The sequence below is a fragment of the Mauremys reevesii genome, linkage group 11, assembly GCF_016161935.1.
Source record: "Mauremys reevesii isolate NIE-2019 linkage group 11, ASM1616193v1, whole genome shotgun sequence".
NCBI classification, from domain to species: Eukaryota; Metazoa; Chordata; order Testudines; family Geoemydidae; genus Mauremys; species Mauremys reevesii.
In genome coordinates this window covers 23313602-23334223 of record NC_052633.1, presented here as the reverse complement: position 1 = coordinate 23334223, position 20622 = coordinate 23313602, and the positions used below count along the sequence as shown (strand labels likewise).

General features: G+C 36.8%; 1 protein-coding gene across 4 annotated transcripts in view; it reads right to left on the bottom strand.

Moving 5' to 3' along the window:
• Window positions 1-2909: 2909 nt before the first annotated feature.
• PGAP1 (post-GPI attachment to proteins inositol deacylase 1) overlaps window positions 2910-20622 on the bottom strand; it is a 57293-nt gene continuing 39580 nt past the window's right edge. Inside the window, exons 16-23 of one of the 4 annotated variants that reach the window (XM_039494050.1) lie at window positions 17551-17644; window positions 16801-16891; window positions 16360-16557; window positions 12690-12825; window positions 11717-11767; window positions 8381-8610; window positions 7819-7923; window positions 2910-6413 (exon numbers count right to left, since the gene is read on the bottom strand). In XM_039494050.1, the coding sequence (XP_039349984.1) occupies window positions 6275-6413; window positions 7819-7923; window positions 8381-8610; window positions 11717-11767; window positions 12690-12825; window positions 16360-16557; window positions 16801-16891; window positions 17551-17644 (1044 nt within the window). In that variant the 3' untranslated portion in view covers window positions 2910-6274. Of the gene's footprint in view, window positions 6414-7818; window positions 7924-8380; window positions 8611-11716; window positions 11768-12689; window positions 12826-16359; window positions 16558-16800; window positions 16892-17550; window positions 17645-20622 lie in introns of those variants that run through there. The other 3 variants (XM_039494048.1, XM_039494049.1, XR_005586075.1) reach the window with 3 other exon arrangements.

Sequence of the window (20622 nt, the reverse complement as noted above, 5' to 3'; positions counted from 1 at the left end):
TTTGCCTGACTAAAGAAAGCCTGCCAAATTTTTCCTAAAGTAATTTAAAAATTATTAGAAAACACAGAAATACTGTAATAAGGGTTTTCCAAGGTACAAATTTATACATTTTATTCAGTTTAAGCTTTAAAACACACAGAACTCTTTAAAATAAGAACTTTGATCGCATTCTTTCATTATTAAGAAAATATATCAAAGTACTACCAGTCTAAAAGGTTTTCAAGAAAGATTTTAAATACTTATTCATTTTGAATGCTAGCTTAAAGTTCCAGGTTTTAAAAAAAATTAAGTAGAAAAACTTGATTTTATTTAGTCCGGTATGGATTTGTCTGTTAAATGTAGATCATTTGCACAAATATCAAGAGGTATATAACAGTTACATATAGCTTTGGTGGCAAATGTGCATGTTTCGCTAAGGTAATGAAGTTTTTAAAACAGTTTACAATACAGTGCTAAACGTTATATAAACTAGCTCACTTATTTTCCAAAAATGGGATGTAAAAAGTCTAACACTAAAACTGAACAGATGTCTAACATTTAACATGAAATATAAAATGAATCTCAAGATTTTAGGCTGTTTTGTCGTTAACAGTTCTCTAGTAGTTTAACAATCTATAACAGCAGCAGCAGCATTATTATATAAATACACACTCAAAAGAGGACATCACAGTTCTATTAAGCTGCAGGATTGTGTGTTTATAAAATGTCCACTCTCTTTTAATATATTGAGATATACCCTATCTCACAGAACTGAAAGGGACCTTGAAGGTCATTGAGTCCAGTCCCCTGCCTTCACTAGCAGGACCAAGTATTGATTTTGCCCCAGATCCCTAAATGGCCCCCTCAAGGATTGAACTCACAACCCTGGGTTTAGCAGGCCAGTGCTCAAACCACTGGGCTATACTCTCTCACTACAAGCAAGACAGAGGTCCAAATATGCAAGTAATCTCTCATCATTTTACTGAAAGACATCTAACCATCAGATAGGTTCTTCATGAATGTTTAAATATGTTCACATACACTAGAACTGTATTTATACTCTTCTGTCAAAATTTAGAAAGCAGATATATCAAAAGCTATTAAATATAATACATTAATTGTCACTTGGCATTTGAGGTGTTTATTATTGGCAATGGAACAGAAAAAATAGACTTTGTATTAAGAATGGTACTGATAAAAGCAGTAACTTTTTAAACCCTTAAATAAAATATATAAATCTGATTCATGTTATCATCAAGACTATGATTTTTGTTCAACAGCAACTTTTAATACAACAGTTCATCTGTAGCCCAGCTGGGTTAACTTACATTTTGTTCTGTTCCATGCAGATGCTCTATTATATTTAATCACAAAGCACTCCCAATTTCTCCTACTTTGTGTAATAAATAGATTTTTTTTTAGTTTATTTCTCAGTCCTGTATTACTATATCATTCATTTTGCAATGTGCAATAGCTTGCTATTTGAATCAGCTCCATAAATAATAAAAATTGAACTGTGCAGAATATTAAAAATAATTCTAAATGAAATGTTACAATAATTTTTAAAACAACCCTACACACACACACATAATTTAGGATGATGCTGACACCAAACTTGCAGAAGTCCAGTTTTGTTTTGAATAAATATGATACCACCCCTTGTGGTCAATATTAATTCAATGTTGAGGTACATTGGTTTGAAAAGACCCAGCTAACAACAGAAATGGTATGAGTTCTCCTTTCCATCATCACACATTATGGTCACATGATGAATTGGAAGCTACAGAGCAGATACTAATTATTGCAGGATGACAAGCCAGTGCAGAAAAAGCCTGCATGCTTGGTCACAGTGATAAGACAGACAATACACATGAAGTCAAGAACAACTGATGATACTGGACTTTATTCTGGGGACACCTTACTAAAAAGTTCTAGTTATAGCCCATTTGCAAAATATTGATTTTACTGTATTTTAACTAAAGTTACTTAATTTTGTTACTGTGTTCCTGTTCTGCTTGTGATTCTGTTTCTGAAAACTTATAAAAACAAGCCGACAAGCACACTTACGAATTCTTACACTGAATGGATTTTGAAGTACAGCTAAGGAACATTTGTTCTATACGTGGCATGCACCCATCCAAATCTGACAGATCCATTTGGAAACATGCAAGCAACTAATATTGCATATTAATACCCTCCCTGCAGCTTTTATTCCCATCAGAAACAGGGAACAGGAGTTAGAAGACAGCATGGCTCCTGAGTGACCTGCTGTTAAGGGGGTGAGAGTCCCTCGTCTATTAAATTTGCAGGACACGATTTTCCTCTGGGGGGCTAATTCCTTGGTCCTAATTCTCCTATATGTCAACGGCCATCTTCACCCTGAGAAGGGAGACTGCCCCTAAAATATCACAAGATAACTCCATTTTCAAGCTGCTTTCTCTCATCTGACCATAGGAGAGGAGAATGTAGGCTAAATTACAACAATAAACTGGAAACTGAATCTAATGAAATTTTTAAAAACATATTCCACATATCATCTGCTCAGAATTGTTTCATAAATATTGGAACACAGTATATTTATAAGGTATCAGAGCTATGTTTACCATTATTCACATAGTCAACTTGATTCCCTTACAGAGGGAGCACTTAAATTTGCGCTGGTTTAAAAGATTATTGGTTCTACCTCTATTCCCCATTTTAAATATAAGAATTCTCATTCCAAACCACAGGATATTTAAAAGAAAAATAAACTGAAATTTAATAAAAAGTGTATTCTTTATACCAGTGTTTCCCAAACTTGGGACGCTGCTTGTGTAGGGAAAGCCCCTGGCAGGTCAGGGCGATTTGTTTATCTGCCGCATCCGCAGGTCCGGCCGATCGCGGCTCCCACTGGCCGTGGTTCGCTGCTCCAGGCCAATGGGAGCTGCTGGAAGCAGCGGCCAGTATGTCCCTGCACAAGCGGCATCCCAAGTTTGGGAAACGCTGCTTTATACCATATGAAAGAGTGTGTCTTTTTTTTTTTTTAGAAAGCAACAGAGGCAAGCAAAATTAAACCTGCATTAATAGAAACAAACATATATATGTACATACCTCTAAAGGGGCCTGATTTGCAGAGGGTCGGTGCTCAGCACAGTCTGAAAAATTAAGTCCCTAAAAGGAATTCCATGTTGGTCATCCAAAAATCATTGGTCACTTTTGAAAATCTAGACCAAAGATTTTAACAAATCTGCAAAACACACACAGCCTGAGCCTGCTGTATGGGAATCCTAAGAGTATCATCATCTCATTTGAGAAAAGGTACTGCTCTATGTAAACTAGAGAGACGAGGTAGATAAGGTATTGTTTTTTTTACTGGACCAACTTCTGTTTGTGAAAGAGACAAGCTTTCGAGCTACACAGAGTTGTTCTTCAGATCTAGGAAAGGTATTCAGAGTGTTGAAAGCTTGTCTCACCAACAGAAGTTGGTCCAATAAAAGATAATGCCTCACCAACCTTGTCTCTCTAATCCCTGGTACCAACATGGCTAAAACAACATTGCTAATAAATGCAAGAAAGTGATGTAATTTCTACCTAAATTGCATGAAAGGTGTTCCATCCATACCCTATGACAGTGGTTTGGGATAGTAACAGCTCAGATGTTTGTCTTAGAAAAACACAGTAATATTCCATGTTTGACTTCCACCAGTTCTCATTTTCAGACAGATGGTATGTTAGGTCCTAAAAGCAGTAAAAATACATTTCTATATTTGCTATTTAATGAATAGTTTACTTAAAATAGGGTAACATTTTATTCTAGTTTTCATAATGTCTTAATATATGCTATGTAGATGGCAGTTTATAAAATAAAAATTTCATATGTACCCACAGAAGGCCATAATCAACAGAAATAAGCCTAAAGACAGGTTTTATTCTCCTCATTCACAGAAGTGTTTTACAAACAGGGAAGGAGATGATCTGACCTTTGCATAAGGCACTGGTGAGACCACCGCTGAAATACTGTGGCCAATTCTGGTGTCCATACTTTAAAAAGGGTGTTAAAAAACTAGAGGTGATTTGAAGAACAGCAACAGGAATGATTTGTGGCCTGGAAAACTCATTTTCTAATAAGAGAGTAAATGAGTTCAATTTCATTCTTTTTATTCAAAAGAATGTTAAGAGGCAATTTAATCTTAGTCTGCAAGAATTTACACACACCCCTCTGATAGTAATGGGGGGAGGAGGTCTTATTTAGCAAACCAGGACATAAAAAAGTTAAATTAGCAAAGTTCAAACAGGAAGTAAATATTTAACAATGAGGATATCTAACCACTGCAATAGTGTAAATGGGTCTATTTGCAGAACAAGTTATTACTCAGTGGTCAGGGTAGCAAAAATCAAACCCGATGCTAGAAGCACAGTACAATATGCAGCAAGGAAGACCAACCTAGGATAAATAGCTCTCTCTTGATTGTAATGGCTTACAGAAGACTCTACATGGCTCTGCTACTCTCTCTCTCGTTACACAATCATCCTAAACTAGAAATATTATTACTCTACTCTATATTTGAATATGAGATTTTAGGATAAAGGACTGCAGAATTTGGCTGTAAATACACACACACACCATACTATGAGTGTTTGTGTCATATACATACATACATACATACTGTAGCATACATTTAGGTAGAAATCAAATTTCAGAGTGTAGTTTGTTCAAAGACCTTTTCTGATTTACAAAAAACTATGAATAGCCTAGCATTATATAAATGTTAAGATTAGAAAACCAGCATATACATTACTGATAACAGTAATGGTGACACAGTTAGCTACCGTTATCTTATACTTAAAGCAGTCTTAAGGGTTCACTGATAGCTTGGACTGCTGGCTCGTTTGTGAGCTGACAAAAGTAAGGTGCTGCAGTTTGTCGTGTCACCTCACACTTTCAGTTTGGAAAGTCATTGTATAAACTTACAGAGTCTTCCCAGCCAGCTCAACTAAATGACTCTTAAAAACAAGCCAGAATTAACTGAGGCACTTCAGGCAAGAATGATGCAATACAATAGAACAAATGGGTTTAGGCTCTACTGCTGCATGGAGCATATGCTGTAACTTGACTGTAGGTACTGGATTTCCTCAAACTACTCATAAGAAGAGAAGATCAGGAAAAAAGAGCTCTCAGATAGGATCAGTGCTTTGACATTAAGGTGATAGGTGCCTCAGAAATACTAGAGATAGATAAGATACACAGAAATGAGTAGACAGTCCATCTCTGTTTAGAATCAACCAATCAGATTTACAAGGATTATAGATCATTTTATCTTGATGGACACAATTTTTGTTTGTTTTGTTTTAAAACACTTATACAGTGCCAAGGAAGAGATTTCCCATACATTACAGATATCTGTCTTAGGTATTCCAATAATGCCAGTCACTGCAGGATTGAGGCAAGATGCTATTTTAGAGAGCTGATTCGTATAACCAGTATTTCCCACTATTACTGAAATTCTGGCATACGTTTTTTTCAGAATTTGTCAATGTTTTAAAACAACATTACAGAAATTGTGTATGAATCTATGATATCCTTCCTGAATAGAAAGCAACATAGAGTATATATATATATTTTATCACTCTTACAAAAGATAAAGTTTATAAGCCACCAACACTTTCAATAATCACACAAATGTGCCACAGGCACTGATAAAAATGTTTGACTTGTTAGAAATTAACAGATCAGTAGATACAATACATTCTAGTTTGTATAGATACAAGAAAAAAAGAAAAATTGTGACAGCTTGTTAGTGTGGCATAAAATGATTAAAAGTATTCTTGGCTATTTAGTTTTTGTGATACAGTGCACTTTCAATCATTTGTGAATTTTAACCATCACATTTTAAAACTCAAGAACAAGATGTAGGTTCAATACATACACACAGGAAGGTAAATGTGTTTCAACAGAAAACCAAGTGTCAACAGAAATATCAAAATGTCTGCATTGTGGATACAGAATGGTCTGCCTACTGAAATCTAGAACACTGAAGTATTATGCTAATAAGACGACAGATTTTTGTGTCCAGAGAAATATTGCAATTCTTCCATCAATTTTTCAAATTAGTAGACTAACACCACGAGCAGGTTTCTGAGATTTCCCAGACACCCCAAACTTCACAAGAAGTGTTCACAATTCTGTCATCTTCTCCAAATGATGTTAATTAGCAGTTACATTGATCTGGATATTTCTTTGTTCAATTTGACTTTTTTTCCAGCATCCATTTCTGGGCCACACTGCTTTTCCGATTTCATTTGGGAAACTAAAGATTTACACAATACAACATAACACATGTAGAAGAAGAGAACAGATTACGAAGTATGGTGCTCTGTACAAATGCATTGGTCCAAAGGCCACCACAGCTACAGACAAAGGCAGAGGAAGTTGCGCTGCAATTTTCAACAGTTTACTGTGAGAAGAGAGAAAAACAGTTTATCATGTTTGTAACTGCAAGCCATATAGCAGGAATCAAAGTTGTGCAAACACACGGTTGAACTTGACTTTAAGAAAGATGTATTGATTTTAAGGTTTTGGGATTTTCATTTAAAGAAGTTACCTGTTCCCCACTAAAGGCTATTCATCTAAAAGCAAGAACAACAAAATAATCTTTTAAAAAACAGTTTAAAAGACACCTTAATGTGCATGTTTTTAATATTAGGAAAATGGTATTTAAAAATAAATGCTCTATAATTGGTTTACACCTAAAGAAAAAACCATGCTTGATGTTTTACAGTACAATTGGTACTAATTGATAGCTTTGCCATAGAGGCCAAAAGTTCTAATGGGCCTGGAAAGGACAGAGGTATTTTGGTGCAAACACACTGTTGCACTTGCTTTTAAGAAGAATGTATTGATTTTAATGTGTAATAGGTAATTTGGAAAACTTTGTGCTGTGGCTCTCTGCACTGTACCTGTACTCTGGATAAATAACGGACTTCATCTACTAGCATTGTCAACTGAAACCATTCATGGAGGGCTTCACTCTGTTGTTAAAGTGACTATTCACACTGTGCTATTTTGCGCAACAAAGTAAAGAATTTTAATTTAGAAGTAGATGATTCATGTGCAGTAAGTTTTTCATGAAATTTTTTTATTAAAGGCTTGCCTCTATGGGAAATTTTTCCAGTTATCCTGTCCTAATTATATGATACAACTCCCTCATGTGGAGACACTCATTTTGGAATAAGAGCTGATTTTTTTAAAGTTTAATGTGAACATCTTCCAAAGCAACATAAAGTAAACCAGAAAAAGACATTCTTATCCCAGAATAAGTGTCCATTCAGGGAATTAACACAGTGCAACAATGTGGGAGCTTAAATTCACATCTTTACCTTACACAGATATAATTTTCCCATGTATACAAGGCCTTAGACTCACAATGACCTGCTAAGAACAAAGCTCTAAAGGATTCAATAAGGTCTGAACGGAAAGCTAAAAAAAATAAGAAGTTCTTGATCTGACAGATTGTTTTGGTGTCAAATCAATATTACATTCATGTCCTGGTTGGTGAACACAAGTGATCTGTTGCATTTGACTAAACTACAGCTGATCTGTGTCAATTTTTAAATATGTAGTTTGAAAAGATAATCCACTCAGATACCCGGCTCTCCATTTCAAGGTTTTATAAAACAGATGTCATGAATGTTAATGAGAAGTTACCAGTTAAATATGTGTGTGTGTGTGTGTGTGTATCACAAATCACGTTTAACCACAGAAGTGGAAAAGGACTCAAGAGTAAGAATTAAACAAGAAGACAGTTATATGGTTTACAAGAGGACTGGAAATAATTAATAAGAGAGGATTAGATAGCATACCTTGATTTTACTTTAGTAGCACTTGAATTCATGAGAATTCCCAAAGTGGATACAAGAATAATAGCCATAGTTCTACATGGATCAGGATCAAGTCTAATATTGTACCTACAAAATAAGCAAATTGTGCAAAGACAGCATATTATTCCACCCTTTTTTTTTTTTTTTGAACCACTATAAACCACACAGAAGTTAAACAATCAAAAGGACGGCCTGGCAACATGTGAATAGCTAATCCCATATGAATGAAAGAAATTAGGGTGGAAGCATTCTCAGTGTAAGTCACAGGTTGCTAAGATTCAGCCCTGCCTGTAAATCCCTTATGAAATAAGTCTCTCTACCATATAATTTGATTTACATAATAGCTAACCATAAAAAATTATACAAAACTGATGTGTACAGATACCTGTTATTTAAATCATTCGATTAAAGCCTTTGGGTGCTACTATAAAGTAATAGTAATGGTCAGAGAAAACTTTGTAATTTTGAATCATCAGCTATTTTGAAGGTAAGTATTAAGCAAACTATAATGCTGATTTTTTTTTCTTGGCAGTTTAAAGGTTACCTGAGATTTTTAAACCAATAAATTAAAGATGGTAAACTGAGTAGCACAATCCATGTGAGTAAATTGATGATTGTAATATGTATCTTAAGACTGTTTACAACATTGTCAATAGCTGTATTGGTGGTGGGTGATGCTGCTGCTGCTGCTTCTGTAATGGTCTCTGTTGAATCACAGTTCTTTACTGTCTCTTTATTGGAATTATCTGAAGTTTCTTTTGAGTGCTTTGGATCCTGTAAAGAAAATACATGAAAATATTGGTAGAGTAGATAAGACTAATAAAATTAACTAGGGCTATCAAGCATTTAAAAAAATTAATTGCAGTTAATGGCACTGTTAATAGAATACCATTTATTTAAATATTTTTGATGTTTTCTATATATTCAAATATATTGATTTCAGTTACAACACAGAATACGAAGTGTACAGTGCTCACTTTATATTTATTTTTATTACAAATATTTGTGCTTGAAAAAACCAAAAGAAATAGTATTTTTCAATTCCCCGATTGCAACTACTGTAGTGCAATCTCTTTATCATGAAAGTTGAATTTACAAATGTAGAATTATGTAAAAAACCTGCATTCAAAATTAAAACAATGTAAAACTTTAGACACTACAAGTCCACTCAGTCCTACTTCTTGTTCAGCCAATTGCTCGGACAAACAAGTTTGTTTACATTTGCAGGAGATAATGCTGCCTGCTTCTTGGTCACGTCACCTGAAAGTGAGAACAGGCATTCACATGGCACTGTTGTAGCTGGCGTCACAAGATATTTATGTGCCAAATGCTCTAAAGATTCATATGTCCCTTCATGCTTCAACCAGCATTCCAGAAGACAGGCATCCATGCTGATGACAGGTTCTGCTCAATAACGATCCAAAGCAGTGCGGACTGAAGCATGTTCATTTTCATCATCTGAGTCAGATGCCACCTGCAGAAGGTTGATTTTCTTTTTTGGTGGTTCAGGTTCTGTAGTTTCCACATCCAAGTGTTGCTCTTTTAAGACTTCTGAAACCAAGCTCCACACCTCGTCCCTCTCAGATTTTGGAAGGCACTTCAGATTCTTAAACCTTGGGTCGAGTGCTGTAGCTGTCTTTAGAAATCTCACACTGGTACCTTTTTTGCATTTTGTCAGATCTGCAGTGAAAGTGTTCTTAAAAACAAACATGTGCTGGGTCATCATCTGAGACTCCTATAACATGAAATATATGGCAGAATGTGGGTAAAACAGAGCAGGAGACATACAATTGTCCCCCAAGGAGTTCAGTCACAAAATTTAATTAATGCATTTTTTTTTAAACGAGTGTCATCAGCATGGAAGAATGTCCTCTGGAATGGTGGCCAAAGCATGAAGGGTTATATAAATGTTTAGCAGATCTGGCACGTAAATACCTTGAAATGCCAGCTACAAAAGGGAAAACGCCTGTTCTCACTTTCAGGTGACATTGTAAATAAGAAGTAGACAGCATTATGTCCCATAAATGTAAACAAACTTGTTTGTATTCGCAATTGGCTGAAGAAGTAGGACTGAGTGGACTCGTAGGCCCTACAGTTTTACATTGTTTTGTTTGAGTGCAGCTATGTAACAAAAAAACCCCCAAAACTACATTTGTAAGTTGCACTTTCACAATAAAGAGAGTGCATTACAGTACTTGTATGAAGTGAACTGAAAAATATTATTTCTTCTATCATTTTTGAGTGCAAATATTAGTAATAAAAATAATAATATAAAGTGAACACTGTATACTTTGTGTTCTGTGTTGTAATTGAAATCAATATTTGAAAATGTAGAAAAAAATCGAAAAATATTTAATAAATGTCACTTGGTATTCTATTGCTTAACAGTGCGATTAAAACTGCAATTAATCACGATTAATTTTTTTTAGTTGATTAGTTGAGGTTAACTCGTGCTATTAACAGCCCTAAAATTAACATAAAGAACCCCATTAACATAATAGCAATGTGCCATATCTGATCTAGGAAGATAAACAGATTTGCAATATACCCAGATCTAGCCAAGGTTAAAGGACCACCGTCTTGGATTTCCTGAAAAAAAGCCATTTTTAAAAGAAATATTCATCTTTTAAAGCTTCTAATTCAACCAGTCTCTCCTTTTAGAGCAATGGTTTCAGGACTCCAAGAAGGAATGAGAACAAGGATGGGGAGTGGAGGTACCTCAGGGAGCTTCTGGAGGAAGGACAGGAAAAAAAAAAAGAAGAACAGAATACAGGGGACAGTAAAGAATCTACGTGAAGATCAGAGATGAGAATGCAGAGAGAAAGGAGGAAGATACCATAAGCAGGGTTGGAGACAGGCAGCAGGAGTGAAAGATGAAAGATAAAGAAAGGGGATGCTGATTTTCAAAGAGACTAATGAAAGAAAAGAGAAGACAAATGGGAATGTTACGGAGATGGATAGAATGAATTAGAGATAGAAGGAAAGAAATAAGACAGGAGAAAAAAATTAGAAAAAAAAGCAAGAAAAAGTTACAACTTTTAGGTTAGTGAATTAAAGATGTATTTTATTTCATTTCCCTGGCATATAATTCTAAATTTGGAAAGTGATGGATAGCAATTCTGAGCACATATATTAATATACATACCCCCTAGATGCTATTGTTAAGTAATGGGAGAAAGAAGCAGAAAATATTCTAAATGTTCCCATGCATGAAACTAGTCTAATATTGAGTTTTTCATTCATTCTTAACAGCTTCCTGGCCAACAGAATTTTAGTCAATATCTCCCCGCTCCCCTCCGCGCAAGTCCTTATTAATTAAGTCCTACTACCTCTCCTCTTGTATCCTACCATGGTTAATTCCTGAGCTAAGTATTTATATGTAGAGCACAGGTTATTACCTGCCTATACAATTAGACACAAGAAAGAACATTTTCTCCCTATTATATACAGGGAACACAAAAGGAAAATTACACTCAGGAAAATGCCAAAATAATTAGCTAGACAAATAATTACTGTTACTTCCTATCCTAAGATTAAAGACTTCTTACCAATAGCATCAAATCTCAGGTTATAACCTCAGTGATTCTCTCAGAATGAGAGAATAAAATAGACATCAGTGCTGACACAGGCTACTCAGGAGTCTGCGTTTTCCTCTTCTACTCCAATGAACCAAAGAAGCCATTACCTCTAGTGCTAGTTCTAGACCCCTCTAGTCACCAAACCACTGACTAAACTTATTTCCTTTCTAAGTTACCAAGTCTGGGTAAATCACAGCTGTCAATGTTGCTTACCACCAGACATTGTTGAGACATGATAAACACATAACCCCATACAAGGGTGCTGATTGTTTTCTATCATCTGTAGTATTAAATAGACTTACCATATTAAGAACATTTTGCTCTATTCTTACATTCGAATGTAGTTTGATAACCTGTGAGAAGACAGACATGTTTATTTTTTTACATAGGTTCTACACACAACAGCTGCAGTGCCTAAATAAAAAAAAACCCAGTGTGCTGGCTCTAGAGTCTTCTGTCCTGATATTTTGGCTCCTTGGTAGCATAGCTTAACTGAAGCTGTAATGAAAAGGACTTCCCCAGAAATGTCCTATGACACCTTTTCCTGTTCTCAGAATGGAGGGTGTATTAGCTTCTCTGTTTTTTCCACCAAGTTTGACATTCCTTTCATTCCATTTCGCCTTCCTCAGAATCCCTCAAAAAAATACACAAGAGATGCCTATTTTCAGAGAATCTGCTGCAGTCAAAAAGGTGTGCGTGTGTTGAAGGGGTGTCAGCATGGAGGTAACATGCAGATGGCCGTAGCCCTCCTGTGGACCACAGAGAATACCGGTAGTTTGGAGACCAAACTGCTACTCATTTGACAGTGTGCACGCACACGTCCCCTCTTTCCCTACCCCAGAAAAAATTTGGGAAAATTCAGTGATGGAATGTTTGCAGAATTTTCCTCCTATCAAGGTCTCTTCCCATTAATAAAATTTCCATAAAGGGGCAAGATCAGGCCCTTGGTTTTATAACCTGGGTTTGAAAAGTAGACTCACCCCATTAGACACCTGTGCACGATATCACTTTACAATAGAGACACACAGATTAAGTTTGTAGTTCCTTCAGGAGGACATGCTCAGATGAGTAAAAGAATTAAAAAGTATCATTGGATTACGAAGCACAGCAGATAAGTATGGATTTTAAAGGTTTCTGCAAATAAGTATATTAGAGCATTTTTAAAATCCTGAAAAGGATAAACTGTTCTATATTTTCCCTTTGGTATTCATCTACTATTAAAATACCTGAAGAGTTTAATTCAGATATTGACTCAATTATTTATTGTTTTAATACCTTGAACATGTAGTGTAGATAGATAATTAATATAGCAAATGCCCCACAAGTGGTACAACTAACAAAAACCAGAAGAATGGCCATAAATGCTCTTCTTGGTGTCATCAACTTGCTGTCTTTAGGAAGTCCAGAGGGTCTACAATGACAAAATTACTATCTGTTAGAGTTCTGAGACAAAAATCCACAATTACATAGAAGGAAAAAATGTTTCTGGTTCAAGAATAACTTAAATCAATTATGTAATAAGTTGGGAACTAGCTCAGTGATTTTCAAACTTTTGTACTGGTGACCCCTTTGACATAGGAAGCCTCTGAGTGCGACCCCTCCCCCCTTATACATTAAAAACACTTTTTATATATTTAACACCATTATAAATGCTGGAGGCAAAGCGGCGTTTGGGGTGGAGGCTGACAGCTCGTGACCCCCATGTAAGAGCCTTGTGACCCCGTGAGGGGTCCCAACCCCCAGTTTGAGAAACCCTGAACTAGTTACTGCTTACCTTCTCAGAGGCCCATAAGCAAGTTTAGAACATTGTTAACCAATCAAATTACATGCAAATTACGGTGCCTGAAATACTCTTCAGCTGTCAGTTTGTTACCTCATACTTCCATTTCTTCAAGAATGTCAGGTATTTGAGTTAATAAACTCATGGCCTCTTAAGTGTCTGAGACTATATGTAATAAATAGTTCATAATCTGACTTCTTGTGTGCATGAAAATCAAATATTTTAAAACACTGGCCTAGGTTTTGCATCAATCATTACATCTTCATGTTTACCCAAGGAGAAGCCAATAACTGGCCAAGCTGAAGTCCTGCGGAAAAGGATCTGGCAGTTATAGTGGATCATGAATTGAATACGAACCAACACGAAGATGTAATTGTGAAAAAGCACTGAAATAGGTTTCAAGGGAGGTTCTGGAATCCTGTCATTTGAATTTTAACAAACAGGTTGACAAACTTCTGTCAAGGATGACCTAGTGCAGGGGCTAGACTAGATGACCTCTTGAGGTCCTTTCCAGTCCAATACATTTCTGATTCTATCTGCTTATTATTATTGTAGTACTAGATCAATACACAATGGTGCTTTTTATTAGCAGTGTTAATGAAATGTAATGTTATATGACAATACAGAAGCCATAACAGAGTGCTAAAAAAAAATTCACATTGTGACACACATTTTTCCTCAAATAGATATTATTTCCTGCTCAAAGTCTCAGAAAGACAGGAGCAGATATCCCAATTCTTTGGACATTCAGTTGACATTACCAAGAGTCAAGAATTAGTTTTTGAGATTACAAAAACCAGCTCAGAGGAGGTATTTCAGCAACAAAATGAGTGAGTGGAAAAATGAAAATCCTAATGAAAAGTATGTTCTTTGTGGAAATACAGTGGGCATTCTGATGTTAAAAATATTTCAGAATAGTAACTTTAGAAGAAAAACTGAAAATAGAAACAAAAGCTATCTGGGCTGACTAAGCTGTGAAATGATATGCAACTGAACACATTGTGCTAACTGGTAAAACTGGATGTTGCTGAAGAAGCTCAATGATTTTCTGAGGATCAAAAGAAGATGCTAGATATCAATAGTTCATCTTGAACTTTGAGGTACCAGCTGAAGTTAGAACTCATGATGTTATTTCCTAATAAGAAAAATGTTTGGTCTGAGTGGAATTGAGGCATAGAATGGGTGAAACAAGGCAAGAATTCAACAACTTAAATGTTCGCAATGACCAGAAAGACAGCAAACAGGTTAGTTCTTAAAAAAATAAAATAAAAGAAGAGACATTCTATTATGTTATACTTAAACATGAGACAAGGACATGACTGAATGGAAGAAACATCCACTGAGAAAGTTTTCCAGTTGAACCAAGGTAGTCTGATATGGAAGATGTGCAGTACGGATTCAGATCAGGAGGATAGATAAAGTATTCACAATGTGAAAACAGGTTTGTATTCTGGAAAAGACGGAGGAGGAACCCGAACAGCATCTGAAGTCTATTGGGGGAATGGGGGAAGGATGCCCAAATGGACAGGAATTTCAAACAACAAGAGGAGCCAAGACAGCTAGAGATCATGGATTGGATGGCTGTGTTGGAGGATTAAGATGACAGGACTTCTACACTTTTCTCCAAGTAGCAGCATTCTGACTAAAGGGACATTTATCATTTTTACTTTGTGCCGTAATGCACCCATTAGAGGCATCCAAGACATCATACTTCTTTCAAAACATTAATTAAAATAACATTGGTACTAGTGATCTAGAAACCACCCATTCAACTCAATGTGGGCAAAAATTATAATCTAAACAGGAAAGGAGTCTGTAAAATATGGACTGCTCCAAATGAAAAGGTTTAGGTCCAAATAGCGAAGACAGCTACACAGGGACCCTGGCCGACAGTATTTGAGAAAGAATTCTACAGAAGGGCCCCGACACACAAATCCACTGCTCCTGGCCTTAGCACACCACTTAAGTATAGACTGCGACTCTCAATTGCCTTCTAGGGATTCATGGAAAGATATAGTCAATCACAAATTTCAGGACTAGACTACTCCAGTCTTTAAAAAAATAAAATAAAATAAAATAAAAAAATCAACAAAACTCTGAATGAAATCTATTGATTTACTGGCAGCCAATGCAAACTGTGGAGCATGAGTATTAAATTTCTTTACCCTACCCTGAGTGTTCTCGGAGTTAGCATGCAGTCACGTTGTTCAGTCAACACAGAACAAGAATTGGGCACCTATAAGAGAAATCTATTCATAGCAGGATTTTAATAAAAATATCCTCAAACTGAAAAGTTACAGCTTTATCACTTCAGCTAAATTCTATTAGCTTTCAGCAGTGATAAGGGTATCTCAGCTGAAATGTGACAGGTTGTGTGTGCACTATATGCATTATTGACACCTACTTGATGGAATGTCAAAAGTGCAAATGTGTAGAAAAGGTTCATCTGGTGGATCAGCTCTTTGCTCAGAGAGTAGAGACATTGAGTTTCTGGAGCTAAAACACTAAATTAATTTCTATGTGAAAACAGCCAAACTATTAAAATATGATTAAATATATAATCTAATTTGGCAAATGTAGTGTTCCGTTCTTTCAAAAAAGTCGTTAGGCTTCTTATATTTTAATAGTCTGTACATATAAATAAAAATTGAACATTTAAGTGTTTTCAGATATACCTGTAAAATACATGTTTTCTGTACACTGAAATGTGTCTCTGTACAATTCTTATTGTACAGAGTCCTCAGTGTTCTGTAATTCAGGGTATCAGACACTAACAACAGATGATGAGTTTATGGCTTGCCCTGGGCAAGGGTGCATGTTATTGTGCTGCCCCTGGAGCAGTCTGGGAAGGAGATGGTGACTCTGTCACTGTCGTCTTCCCAGTTTTCCCAAACCAAAATGGCAATATAGGAAGCCAGCACAAGAAAGGGGGCCCCTTAATGTCCCATTACCTGGGGGTGTAGTACAGGCCACAATCTGGCCCCTTATATTGCTTTTGTATTTGGTGGTGGCAAATCCTGATGATCAATAAAAAGGAGTTTATTGTAACTATATTGTAGGATCTCATCCACCCAAGTATTCCCAATCTTACAACTGCTACTTTTCTCTGATTTACTTATTATAATTGCAGTCATCTGTAGGAAGATAAGTATTATGCTGCTTTACCTTGTCAAAGATAACCACAATGAAGACAAGAGCCTTAGAGATGAAGAGAAGAGTATGCCACCCCAGTAGGCAATTCCTGTCCCAAAAAGAAATAGAATCAGGGACACAAGGGGGAACCACATATCCTGCTTATTCAGTAAAACAGCATCCAACTCTGGCAAAAATAATACATTCCATATATCTTTAAACCAGTTAAACCTGCCAAAATATGAAAGAAACATTAGTTGTCTTTTGTGGTCACTGTTTCAACAAAATATACATAATTATTCCTGACACTACAGCCTTTTAATCAGAACAACATCACATGGCAAAAGATGCCTCTGAATCAAAGGATCACAAAGAAAATAAAATACTACTTTGTTTTTAAAAAACGTATAAATAAAACTTCTACACTTTGGAAACTGCTACACAAAATTAAAACAAGTAACAGAAATAACCTACCCCAACAGAAATTTAACAACATTCACAAAAGGGTCCACTTTGTAGGGTCTGGCTGCTCTAGCCAGTGCAGGAACAAAATCCGAACAGTGGCCTAGAAAAAAAAAATATTATAAAGACACAATTCAGACCTTGCCACAAAGTTCAAAACAAAAGCACAAAAACAGAAAGTGAAATTAAACACAAAGCTTCAAAAGTGAAAATAAGAATGATAACGTACTAAGACTATTACTGTACAATAACAAGGCTCTTGTTCAAAATCCTTATTAATCAGTTGATTGCTCAGAAACAGAGGGCATGGGACAACAGTTTTAGCTAGATAGACACGATAAAAAAAAGTATGTGAGCAATACTAACATGACCTGAGCTTGAATGAAGATGCTTTTAGTGACAAGAGATTACCAGTTTCCTGCACACATTTCAGTTTATTTTTAAGTCTTTCAAAGTAAGTTCTACCCCATAACTATTTTTTTTCCCTTAAACTTCTGACAAGGGCAAAATGTCACTAGAGGAGGACACTAATGGGGAAAAACACTGTGCTCCTTTTTGTTTGTTTGTTTGATATCATGGCCCAACTCTTAAAAGAAGAAAACTCTTAATTCTTAGATCATAAACCACAAGAAAAACTACAGTCATGTGTCCATATGCGGAGAATATTAATATGGTGGTTTCTAAATTCACACTGTATGAAGATATGATTACTATACCAAAAAAAAAAAAGTATGGCTAACAAATCTTTTTACACTATATTACCTGTTGAAATTAAGGCGCTTAATTGTCCTCCATATGCAAGAAGCATATTAGAAATAACATACACAGGAAGGGAACCACCATGAAACCTTATTACCTAGAAAACAAGGATGTTATACAGTTAACTTGAGCATGCCAAAAAGGATTAAAAGATTAATATGAGTTACCTCATGGAACAATAATTAAATTGTTTTCATGAGGTTCAGGTTCTGGTTTCCCCTTGATGTGTATGCTTCAGTAACTCCCATTAGCAATAAAAGTTATACTTGATAAATATCCACGAACCATACTCCTGGATGGCCACCTGATTGTGTTTGGTTTTAGAAATAAAATACCAAATCACATGCGGTTCTGATAAAGTATTCTGCAGTCAGGATAAGCATGGAAGGAATACCGTTGCATCTGAATTATGTTTCACTGATAAAATCAAATATATTTATCAACAAAACTTAGAAATCAGTTTGAGATAATCATTTGTCTGCAGTGCCAGGAAGTATGTAGCCAAGGAGCTTTTCAAATTACAGTTTTAGACATTAGTTAGAATTGGTATACAAACATAAAAATACTTATAACAAGTGACAGAGAGGAAATAACTGTGAGCAAAACGGACATGTCTGATTGTTTAGTGAATATTTTATTCCTTTTTCATTAACAGCATCAGAATTTAGTAAAAAACTAGGCTAACAGCAGAGTATAATTCAAAGACTCCATGTTAACTATCTAATAAACCAGTATTTCATGACACAAAGCTGTTTTATTTTGCCAAATCTGTGTAACTGATATCCTAAAATGACAGCTAATAATTTTTTTAAATGTACACCGTAACATGGAGACACCTTCAGGGAGGCTAGAAAGGTGGAAATATTTTAGATTGATGTATACATTTTGGAGATGTTTGTGAACAGCATTCCTAGTTACCGGTACTTTGGTACCATGAAGCTTCAGATGGCCTGTCTATTTCTACTGACTCTAGCATGGAAATGCATCCTTCCTGTAGGGCAATGACTGCCGAAGAAACAGATGACGACTCTAATTAGAGGTTTTTTTGCCATTAGAATAAGTTATGTTCACCACCAAGCAACATTTCCATGTCTTAAATGGACAAAATAAGTACCTGGAGGCAAGGTGAAGAACAACCACTGCAGCACCCTTTTCAGAAGTTTAAGTCTAAATATGTGATTGAGGACTGGCATAATTGAGTCTTACCCCTCACTTGGAACTGAGGAATTTCTGCGTACGTGGCAAGTCCATCATTAGCACGTGCCAGTGATCTGTAGTGCAAGATTTTTCTTGTTCAATGCTCCATTATGCTATTAAGATACAGCCCATCACTGGGTCCTGCACAGGTGCACTGTCCCAACGGGTGCTCCTGGAGGCATTGTGCCTGACTCAAGTACAAACACCTCTGGAAGCTTCAGAACGGTTTGGCTGCTAGTCTACATTTTAGCCTCATCTGCATTAGCCTCTTCCTTATAAAGTCTCCCACAGTTGCTATCACCATTTGAAGTCTAATAGTGGGAACTCTGGCATAGACAAGATTCTGATGTTCGTTGGTTCTCCTGCAACCATATTGTCTAGACCTGTTCAGAACCCTTCTGGGTCCTCTGATTGTGCCCTACTTTTTGGCGGGGGGACAGTTAGGTCTGAAGTAGGCAAAAGATTCCTTTTATGTTTCCCTAACCCTTTTGCACTCATGTAAATACAAAGGGTTTGATTTCATGGCAACAATTAGCTTGAGTTACTATACTAGTTCAGGGCGGGGGAAACATTTTGGCCTGAGGGCCACATCGGGGTTCCGAAACTGTATGGCGGGCCGGGTAGGGAAGGCTGTGCCTCCCCAAACAGCCTGGCCACCACCTCCATCCTCCCCCTCCCACTTCCTGGTCCCCGACTGCCCCCCTCAGAATCCCTGAACCATCCAACCACCCCTGCTCCTTATCCCGACTGCCCCCTCCCGGGACCCCCTGCCCCTAACTGTCTCCCCCAGGATCCCACCCTCTATCCAGCCCTCCCTGCTCCCTGTCGCCTTACCATGCCGCTCAGAAACAGCAGGACTGGCAGCCATGCCACGTGGCCAGAGCCAGCCATGCTGCCGCGCTGCCCAGCAGGAGCTTGCAGCCCCGCCGCCCAGAGTGCTGGCTGTATGGCGAGCTGAGGCTGAAGGGGAGGGGGGACAGCAGGGGAGGAGCTAGGGGAGAGCCTCCCCGGCCAGGAGCTCAAGGGTCCGGGCAGGATGGTCCCGCGGGCCGGATATGGCCTGCTGGCCGTACTTTACCCACCTCTGCTCTCATTAGAGTGAGAGTGACCATACTGCAAAACAACACTTGAGGTACACAGAGTGACTGGATAAGCAGCTGATGAATTGTTTTAATTTGAGCTGCTGCATCCCCGCTGCACTCCACTCAAGCTTCACCCATTCCCATCCCTAGCGTGTTAACTAGCTCAAGTTTAAAACACCACTTAACTTGTCCTAAAGATTTTTGTGCATAGATGGGAGTCAGGGAGAAAAACTTGATTTATAGCTCAAGCTGACAATGCAGTAAAGACAAGCCCTTAATGTTTATCATTTGTTGTATCTTTGCCTACTGAGTTTATAAAGCTGGGTGGTAAGTGGAATGGAGGAAGGGAAGTGACCCAAGCTAGTGCTAAAAACACATTGTTAATATTAAAAAGTGTCTTAAATGTAACAAGTCACTGTTCTTACTGATATACGAACAGTTTATATATTGCACACTAACTGGTTCAATTTGGTTTGTTGAAACACCTTGTAGTCACAGCTAATCAAATTACTAATTCTGTTATTAACCATTAACTATTATTAAAAATTTAAAATGTTTGTTTTTAGTACAACTTGCCATGACGGAATCAACGCAAAATATATTATAACCCATCCACACACCAAAAAAAAAAAAATCGACACAGATCTGAGGAAAGCAAGAATACTTTTTATAATTCTTTAAAAATGTAGGGCAACATCTATCCTGGTATGTTGTCTTGCTGAGTAAAAATACTTTAATCTAACATTGGATGGTATCTTACAGTCACACGCACACTCTATCTTGAGAGAATGCAAGA